We start from the raw sequence: 10,255 nt of genomic DNA on the forward strand, positions 1-10,255 counted from the left end.
TCGAGGTACTTCCCCAGTCGGGATGCTCCGATTTTGAACAGAATATTTCCTGTTGTTATTTTTTTAGTTAAATTTATAACGTAATAGTTATAAATAGTCTGTATATGCAACGATTTAATAAATAGGTTCAATCACCAAACCTACATACATATCTAGCGTAACTATTTATTAGTATGCGAAAAACTGGTTTCGTGTCATATTGCAGGCCATTCGTCATGATGTAAGACACATCATGCACATTACGATCGTTACATAACATCGGTAACAAGTATTATCGAAATATCGATAAACTTGTATCGAATCCATGTTAGTGTTGATGTTCAAACTTCCTACTTAGAACTTTCGGCTTTCGCAAAGTACGTATATTTCCTGAGATAGGTAGTCCTTATTCACGCGTGCTAGGTACAGCCTGCGCCCCACCCTGAACGAGTCGCATGAGCATAGTCACCGCGATTCATATTTAAGCACGAATCATTTTCGAACGGTCGCGGATAGACGAATTTTTCATATTTACGAACAATTTGATTTCAAAACGGATCAACGAATTAATATTCATGTACAGAGTGTGGGGTCTGGGTAGTTTTCTTCTATTATCAGATCTCAATTACGTATAAATCTATGAATTTAAAAGCGGTGAGTTTATTTTCCGATCGAGTGCGGTGAGTATGATTTGTGACAGCGTGCTGCCGGATTGTCTGTGCTATTTATTTATTAACTACGTTTCATTAGGTATGAAGGAAGTAAACATAAGTGGCTGTGAAATAGGAAGTGTTTCTGTCGTATAGTCGACGTAGTCATTTCGCGAAGTTTACTAGTTTCCTTAGTATTGAGTTCGAACTGTTTACGCGCGGATTTCACTTTTGTGTCGTTCCCATTGATAATAAGTGTCCAAACTGCAAACAAGATATCTACATATATATTAAGTATTGGATATGGATTGCTTTGATAAAATTGAATTTTATTAATTTTTAAATCGCCTCTCGTCATTCACTGTGATGGACATTATATTTAGGTATAGTTATCCTGAATATATAAAGAAAATATTTCAACATTTTTATCAAAAACAATCAGATATCCATGATTTATGACAGTTTTGTCATTATTTCTTTATTGTTTATTAAACAATGTAACAATAACATAAATCACTTTTTGTAAAGTAGTCGTTTTTTTTAACAAATATAAAAAAACTGGCACTTTTACAGGAATCACCATGGTCGGAAAATTCTCAAGCACCTTCGCTGTCTTCACCGTAGCAGTCTTTATCTCTTCTCTGGATTACATCAACACCAACCCAGCTATCGGTAAGCGAATGTAAACCTTATATCCAGCGAAGTTAATCCTTCATTAGAACATTTCGAAAAATTGTAGTTTTAATGTTAGTGAATTAACTTATTATATTTAGGCTAGTAATAGTACACTGTAACTTGTAGTAGTTACAGATCGATCAATAATAATATTCGCGAACTTAGGTATTATATGCTATCGCTATATGCTTCGAATTATATGCTACTTTATGAAAGGTAACTTATTATTTTTAAGATAGGTTGAAAATGTCTGTCTAATTATGTTTTGTAACTTTTTTTGTTCTATGTTCCATTGTTGAGATGAATTACCTTACAATTGTAAATCTTCAAAAAAATTAATGTGCTATTTGCGAAGTCCCATTACAAATAAATAGTAGCTATCTGTTATGACAAACAGAAATACATATTTTGTATATTTCTTAATGTTAATTTATAAACGAAAATACGATAAAATTATTAGTATAAATTATCTAATCTCGCGAGATCAAGAGTTTAACGAGATTTTTATATTTATGATTTCGCGAGCTCATGTCTGGTTGTAAAATTTCGCGAAATTGTATTTTTTAATCAGACTATAATCTAATATATAAAATTCTCGTGTCGCGGTATTTGTAGTTAAACTCCTCCGAAACGGCTTGACTGATTCTCATGAAATTTTGTGTGCATATTGGGTAGGTCTGAGAATCAAACAACATTTATTTTCATCTCCCTAAATGTTAAGGTTAGTTCACCCTAATTTTTTTTTTTTTAATTTTTCGATAAAATTATTTATTTTTTATTTTATTCTGATTTGGCGTTGAAAAATACATGCAACCCTAAATTTTCACCCTTCTACCAACAACCCCTATTTTTAAATAGCGTTTAGCGAGAAGACAACATTTGCCGAGTCAGCTAGTAATATGTATAATTCTATCTTAAGATTAGAATTTTTACAATCTTATCGAGTCTTTAGTTAGGGCTAATCGACAATCTAGGTCTGGTCAAAGTTGATAATAGTTTGGTCTCAGTCCAATCTCGGTCTAGCCAGGTGTGATCATGTCTGGAACGTGATTGGGCCGGAACTTGACTGGTGTCGATATTTTAAATGATTTAACCAGACCGAGATTGCATTTAAACGGACTATTTTGATTGATGTACGTGATTGCGATCGATATTATAATCCAAAATGCCCATATGTAAAAATATTGGTTAAATATTAATTGGTGTACAGTTTTATTTTATTTTATAACTATTTATTACACGTGATAGAGCGTTATTTAATAACACCGGCACACAAAAAAAATGAAGTGGAATGTGCATTTGACCGGACCTACTTACGGGTACGTATTTTGGTCCGCTGAATCCGAATTTGAGGTCAGTTTGACCTGTACACCCTCAGAATTTCGAGAAAACTTAAAAAAACCGTAAAAATGATGAAAATCGACAGTTTTAATGATGTAAAAATTTTTTTAGAACTAAACTAAGAGTGATTTTTGTGTATTTCGATCCGCTGAATATGTGTCGAAACTTTATTGAGACCATGGGCCGCTTTAAATGCAAAAAAATCGCACAAAACCCTCGAAATTTTCGAAAAAATATAGTTTTGATGAAAAAAAAAAAATTTCCCACCGGGTTAACATCATGTTACATCGACTACAAATCGTATGTGGAACCCACGTTGAATCCAAATTAGTAATTTGGAGACCAAAACATTCTTCATAAATTTGTTTGATCTTATCAGATAACGATCTTCGATTCCTTTCCAAATTGAATTCGCCACAAATGTAACAAAATGAATCAGGATTTTTATTACACAGATGAGAATTACTTCTTGTAATAGTATACTCTCCAGTAGCCAAGTTGCCCACTTCTAAAGAGCTGCAGTCGCTTAATGACGACGCCTGCGAGCCTGCTTTCTCACTCTGACCAGACGCCGATACTGGGGTTCCGACTCCCTGCATCGTAAAGTACTTATCACTTGTACCTGCCATGACGGCACACACGCCGTTTACCCAGGGACTCTGCCAGATGGTTCTGTTGCCCACCGTCACCACGTGGAGGTGCCCTGGTTACAGGCACAATCAATTAAGCCTTCAAAAGTCAAAAACAAAAGTGAAAAAGCAAAAAAAAAATACTTTTTTTGGAATTTTCGAGGGTTTTGTGCGATTTTTTTTGCATTTAAAGCGGCCCATGGTCTCAATAAAGTTTCGACACATTCAGCGGATCGAAATACACAAAAATCACTCTTAGTTTAGTTCTAAAAAAATTTTTACATCATTAAAACTGTCGATTTTCATCATTTTTACGGTTTTTTTAAGTTTTCTCGAAATTCTGAGGGTGTACAGGTCAAACTGACCTCAAATTCGGATTCAGCGGACCAAAATACGTACCCGTAAGTAGGTTCGGTCAAATGCACATTCCACTTCATTTTTTTTGTGTGCCGGTGTAATGAATTTACATACAGTATATATATATGTAAACGAAATGTGTATTTTTTTCATGAAAAGTTTATAAAATATAAATCCATTGAAAACGTAATTAACACTAATATAAACAATACTTTTTTTAATTAAATTGGTCTATCCTAAACAGTTTCCATATAGACAGAAAAATAATAAAAATAAACGCAAATGAATACTAAACTTTTAAAAATTCAGTGTTCTTTTAACAAGCAACTACTTTCATAATCAAGATAAATTTTATATTACTCAATATTGTTAAAGTTTGACCAATCATTAATTAAAGTTGCTTGTAATTAAAGATTATTTATTTAATTAATTTAATTACTTAAATAAATATTTTAATTCTATTAGCTCTAACCGATTTCTAAGTTTTTTTTTAATTGAAAGATGGTGCTTGTCATCTGGTCCCATTTAAATTTTATAGAGATATGACAAGTACTTTTTGAGCTATCTCTAATAATGCGTATTTACTTGACTATTTTTTCGCCAACCTACATTGTATTAAGTATATGTTGATATATCATATATTTTTACTGGATACACCTATTTTGATGGTTGTTTTTTATTCGAAATCTGGTGCTTGTTATGTAGCCCCAATTTAAAGTTAATCGAGATCTAACGAATATCTTTTGAGTTATCTCTTATAATAATCATATATATTAATACGCTAAGGTTTGCCTCCATTTTTAGAAAAAAAAAACCTTACAATTACTCTACATAAATTATATATCATTTTATAGATAACTGCTTGCTCTACCGGCATCCACAACTAAAAAAAATATTATTGCTTTTGTGCGAAATATTTGCACAGATATTGCTAGTTTCTTATAACGCTTATTTACATATATTTTGGCGATGTAATTGAAGTCGGTTTTTTTTTTTCGTTTGCGAGCAAATATAATTACTATCCCTAAAATTCAACAAGGATTCAATTACTTCTTTCGGTTATAACAGTAATTAAAATATATGTTGGTATACATCGGTAATCTTAACGCGAAGGTTAAATTTATTTAATCTTAAAAAAATATTTTAAAGACAATACCACGAATATTTCAGTCTGCAAACGAAACAAAGTCACAAAGACAATTATGACGTATACGACGCTTACGTTTTTATTATTATTATCATTTTTAGATTAGTTAAGCATTATTTTATATTGGTATAATTAGATATACAAAATAACCTCCGTACAAATCTTAGATTTTTAACTATAATTGCATTAAATTACATGTACCTACATGTAAGTATTTATCTTTTATGACAATAGTTAGGTAACGCATTTTGACTTGCGATTTTGTCCGTGGAGAATACTTTTTAAGTGATGGTGAATAGTGTCGAGAGCTGAAAAAAGTTTTCTTTGCATTGAAGTGTTTTGGTACAAGTTTTTTTTTCAATATTTTAGCTGACTCTTACCAGATAATAAAACTTTAATACGTATAAAATCAACTGTTTTATTATGTTATACACATAACAATACGTATATTAATTTTGCAAACAATCCTTATTAATCAGAACACGCGTACAAGATCTGATATAAGCTTAACTTTCTAAGTGTCGTGTTTTCGCATAAATAGCGCGAGTCTTAAGTGCGAAACAATATGAAGAAGCGCATGCGAACCGAGGCAATGACCCCAATCCGCGTTTTAGCCGGTTTACTTTCGCCGTATTATTACGCAATTTCACCTTACCCGCTTACACTTGACCTCGTAACGTGTCGCTTTGAATGAGCGAAGAATTTTATGAGAAAAACAGTTAAGCAATAAAGAATAGAATTCTTGCGTAACGCTGATTCTGTTAAGTGATGTTCATACGACTCGCTTAGACATATTTAGCGGATTATCATAGCGGAATAATTTTTGCAATAAATTATTTACATTATTATTACTTGCCATATTACTATAGATATTCAGCTAATATGATTTGATGAAAAATTAATTGATTAATTGTACATTACATATTTTATAACTATTATATTTAGATGAAAAAATATAAAAAGCATCTAAATCATATAAAGGAAAAGCTCGAATATAATATAAATTTAGCTATACTACTAAAAGTCAAAATGGGTAATGGAATATAAGTAGTTATTACAAAATAATATGGGAAATTCTTAAAGTAATTTGCTAGTAGTTACAGACATTGTTCAAGTATGTACATATATCTTACACCGTTGGAGACAAAACTCTTCTCTAAACAAATTACAATAAGCCGAAACTGGGCTACTCCTATTAGGACGAAGGGTTGCAAAGATAGGCCACGTTTTCGACGATTGAAGTAATCTTGAGCATAGTTGTGTGTTCCTCTTAGTAATAGAGAGCCTACTTCTTAGTCCTTTTGCTAAGATAAATATTTTAGGGTCCAGTAGACAAACTTAAAATGTATTAAATATCTGATGTTAGTGTATTATGTGGAGATTATAATCAGATACTACAGGGAAGCATCTATTTTATGTCTTCATTATTATTATTTTTTGTTTCATCCGAATTAAAAATTCTTTTTAAAAACAACATTTTGTTTTTCACGCATCAGTAATACGTTTTTCTTACTGTAATAGAACAATGTTATACCTGGTAGTCAATTGTATATTCATATAAATATACAATTTTATAATTACATTATATTTAATATGTGTGTACTACTGTTGTGTGGCTACGGCAGTAAATAATATAGCCACCCCATCTCTTCCCGTGGGTGTCGTAAGAGGCGATTAAGGTATAACGCAGTTCCACTACCTCCGTGGAACTTAAAAAGCCGACCGATGGCGGGATAACCATCCAACTGCTGATTTTGAAATACACAGGCCGAAGACGGGTAGCAGTGTCTTCGGTGCGACAAAGCCAGCCCTGCGGTCACCAACCCGCCTTCCCAGCGTGGTGACTATAGGCAATACACATGAGTTCACGCCATTTTTGGCGCAAACTTATGGAGGCCTATGTCCAGCAGTGGACTGTGATAGGCTGAACTGATGATGATGATGATGATGATTTAATATGTATAATGATATTTGACTAGCACGTTGGCGCAGTTTGAAGTGACCCTGCTTTCTGCTCCGCGCGTTATGGGTTTTATGTGGCATTTTTTAGGCGGGGGCCTGAGTCTGGTGTAATATTTGTATTTAGATATTTAAGTATGTATTATTTTTATGAATTTTTATTTAAAAAAAATCTGTAGTTATATCAGCCGGCTGTTACCTGTAACACAAGCATTAAGTTGCTTACCTTAGGAACAGACTAGACAGTGTGTGTGTTATGAGATATTTATTTATTTTTTTACTTACTATTTTATTAATAATAATAATAATCACCGTCATCATCATTTCAGCCTATTGCAGTCCGCTGCTGGACATAGGCCTCCACAAGTTCGCGCCAAAAGTGGCGCGAACTCATGTGTCACTCATGTCCAGCTGTGGACTGCGATGGGCTGGGGTGATGATGATGATGGTGATTGCTATTAAAAATTAAAAATTAGTTTTTTTTATCTAATTATATATGTCAGGCCAGTGAATAATATCAACTGAGTACACGTGAATTAATTTTATCCTGTTTATGATTTCGAACAAATATTTAAATTCTTTATTACATTGATGGCATTGAATTAAATACCATTTTTTATTTATTACTTATAAATAATGTCCTGGTTGATTATAAAAACCCGATGCACGAGATCTAGTCAATAATCTTGTTTTGTAATGTAAACATAGTTTTTGGAGTTCTAACTCGAAGACATATACTGGCTTATATACAAATAAATAAATTATAAATAATAAGCGACCGTAAACCAACCGTCTCCGTAAACTCCGGTTAAAACGTTACATAATTAAATGGATATCTTCCAAATGATTATTTTATTATACAAATAGATTAAAAAAAACTAATAAAAATACTTTTGTCTCCTGGCTTACGGAACCATTAATAGGTTCGATCAAAACACTTGATTAGTTTATCACGTTTTTGCTTTAAATAATTATTGATTCATTTACATATATGAATCTTGTTTAATTTTATTTTCCTTTAACTATTTTAAGTTATTACTTCACCTTTAAAATATTTAATATTATTTAGACATTATTTAAACTTATTTGAGGAGTGAATAGTTCGTTAATTAGGTAATTATTATGAATAAACAACTCGACGTACCTATATGAAAATATAAAACGATTTTTTTTTTTACTTCCTTGAACATCGTCTTACGAAGATACGAACAATGTTAATTTTAAATGAAATAAATAAAATATTATAGTAAAAATACAATTTTAATTAATGTGGAAATTAATGTGCAACGAAAATATTGCCAGCCATGTCAAGCAATATACTTAGGCTCAATACAAAAAACGTTTTCCGATATTTATATTCAGATATTATTTAAATGTACAAATTGAATGTTTATATAAATTGAATGTATAAATGGTAGATAAAAAGTTGTAAAGAAAGACTACAAAAAAATAACTTGAATTACTTATCATTCGAATGAAATCCGCATGCAATTAGGGGCATCCATTAATTACTCCCCCCCCCTGTTGAGATTTGCAAGGACCGCCCGTGAGATTGACGCTTCGGGAAAATAATAAACGTGTCGTTCTGAGATAAATAAAGATAAAGATCTTCATTTATCTCAGATAGATCTTAAAAAGATCTGAACCCAGAATTGAAGCGGCTGTTTCCAGAGACATTGAACACACGTCGTAATTCGGAGAATCCGTGCGTAGGGGACAATCGATACGTTGCCTATACTATTGTCTTTATCTTTTAAATACCTGAAAAATTTTCTTTTTCTTTTTTTTAATTCTTCTGAACTAAATGATTTTTATAGGCATGATATTAAAATCATTATTTAGCGGGAAAAATGTACATTAAATATATTTTTTTAATATCTGTAGTATTGGATATCCCCTTAGGTAATTTCGTAATTTATTCCTTACTAACCAAACCGCTGACTACCTCATTCTTTAGGTTCCTAAATACTGCCAGTTTGTTACGGTTGTCACCGCAAAACCGCAATAAAAAGAATCTACTTGGGCTCTAGGATCGAGTTCCTAGACTTGGGCTTGAGTTTTAGTTTTCGCGTAACACAACGCCATCTAGTACACATTTATTACTCATCTTTAATACCTACTTATTAAATTTTCACATGAGGTTTTCAACCAACGATGAGTAGATTATAAATTAATTCTTGGTAACAATGATAGCCTCTGAGTGCAGCAGCATTCAGTTCTTTTATCCTTTCTTTTTTTTTGTATAACTAAATCGACAAACAAGCGTACGGCTCAAATAAGTGATTACCGTAGCTTATTGACGTCTGCAGAAGTATCGCAAGTGCGTTGCCGACTCTACCCCCGATTCTCCCCATCAGGAACACAACACTGCTTGAAAGCAGTTTTATTTAGCTGTGATCTTCTGTAAGGTCGAGGTACTACCCCAATTGGGCTGCTCCATTTTTTGAGCAGGAAATTTCCGCCTGTGCCCTACTTCAGTATTCCTCGAGTAATCCTTTACAAGTAATATTTTATGTACGTAGGTGTCATTGGTTCAACATATTCGATATTTCAACCCTATCCATATTTTCGTGTAAGCACTAAATATATCTTTGATGGACATTTAAAATGGCGGTTAAAGGAAGACATTAAAGATTTCATGTAAGTATGTCATGTTATTGTTGGCAGCCTTAAAACGATCCTTTTTTATTTAATGTAGCAATAAAAAAGATATTTATATATGGAGACGCGTTGATAAAGCTGCAACTAACAAAAATGCATCTAGTTCTATTGCCTAAATATATTTCTGATTATAGTTTAAAATACGCAACAGACACTCATAAAATATGTGTTACGTTCGTTTAAGAAAAAGAACAGAAATTTACAAACATTAAATTATTATAACGTAATTAATTCCCAGCTACCGGCTACGACCCTCTTGAAATCTGCATCGAGAATTGTGCACTCTGCAAGAAAATGTTGGGCGCTTGGTTCGAAGGTCCCCTCTGCGCTGAATCCTGCATCAAGTACAAAGGGAAACTGGTCCCTGAGTGTGAAGACTATGCTTCAATCGCGCCATTCCTTAACAAACTTTAAAAATGTTATTTACCTCTATCGTCCGATTTTAGAAATTGCCAACAATGTACAATCTAGGAACGATCAACTATTGAATGTTTTTGCTTTTATTAGCTATATTATGATCTTACGTGTATTGGAGAGTAGGTATTATAATTAATTGCAATGAATATGATGTACTTACAATATTTGCTTTAAATTTGAAGCCAGCAACATTTATTATTAAAAGAGCAAAATATAGCAATAACTTTATTTCTGGCAACTTCTACAAAATCGGCTATTCATAATACTCATTTACTTAAAGCCTACACAATTATCTATAGATTTATATATTGTTTCGAAGTTCAGCTACGAACTTTGATATAATGCCAAAGCATTTAAACTTTAAGTTATTTATACAGGGTGGTATAATGTAAGATTTTTATGTAATAAATCGAATGAATAAAAAATGTGTTGTTTTTAAA

The 10,255-nt window shown here is 32.2% G+C and overlaps 1 protein-coding gene across 1 annotated transcript; it reads left to right on the forward strand.

Annotated features, from left to right (window-relative positions):
• The first annotated feature begins 1,150 nt into the window (after positions 1–1,150).
• On the forward strand, positions 1,151–10,255 carry LOC123657749 (eclosion hormone). The gene is made up of 2 exons (XM_045593263.1): positions 1,151–1,301; positions 9,637–10,255. The coding sequence occupies exons 1-2, from the start codon at positions 1,211–1,213 to the stop codon at positions 9,810–9,812; spliced, it is 267 nt and encodes an 88-aa protein (XP_045449219.1). The 5' UTR covers positions 1,151–1,210; the 3' UTR covers positions 9,813–10,255.

The sequence above is a fragment of the Melitaea cinxia genome, chromosome 11 (genome assembly GCF_905220565.1).
Source record: "Melitaea cinxia chromosome 11, ilMelCinx1.1, whole genome shotgun sequence".
NCBI lineage: Eukaryota > Metazoa > Arthropoda > Insecta > Lepidoptera > Nymphalidae > Melitaea > Melitaea cinxia.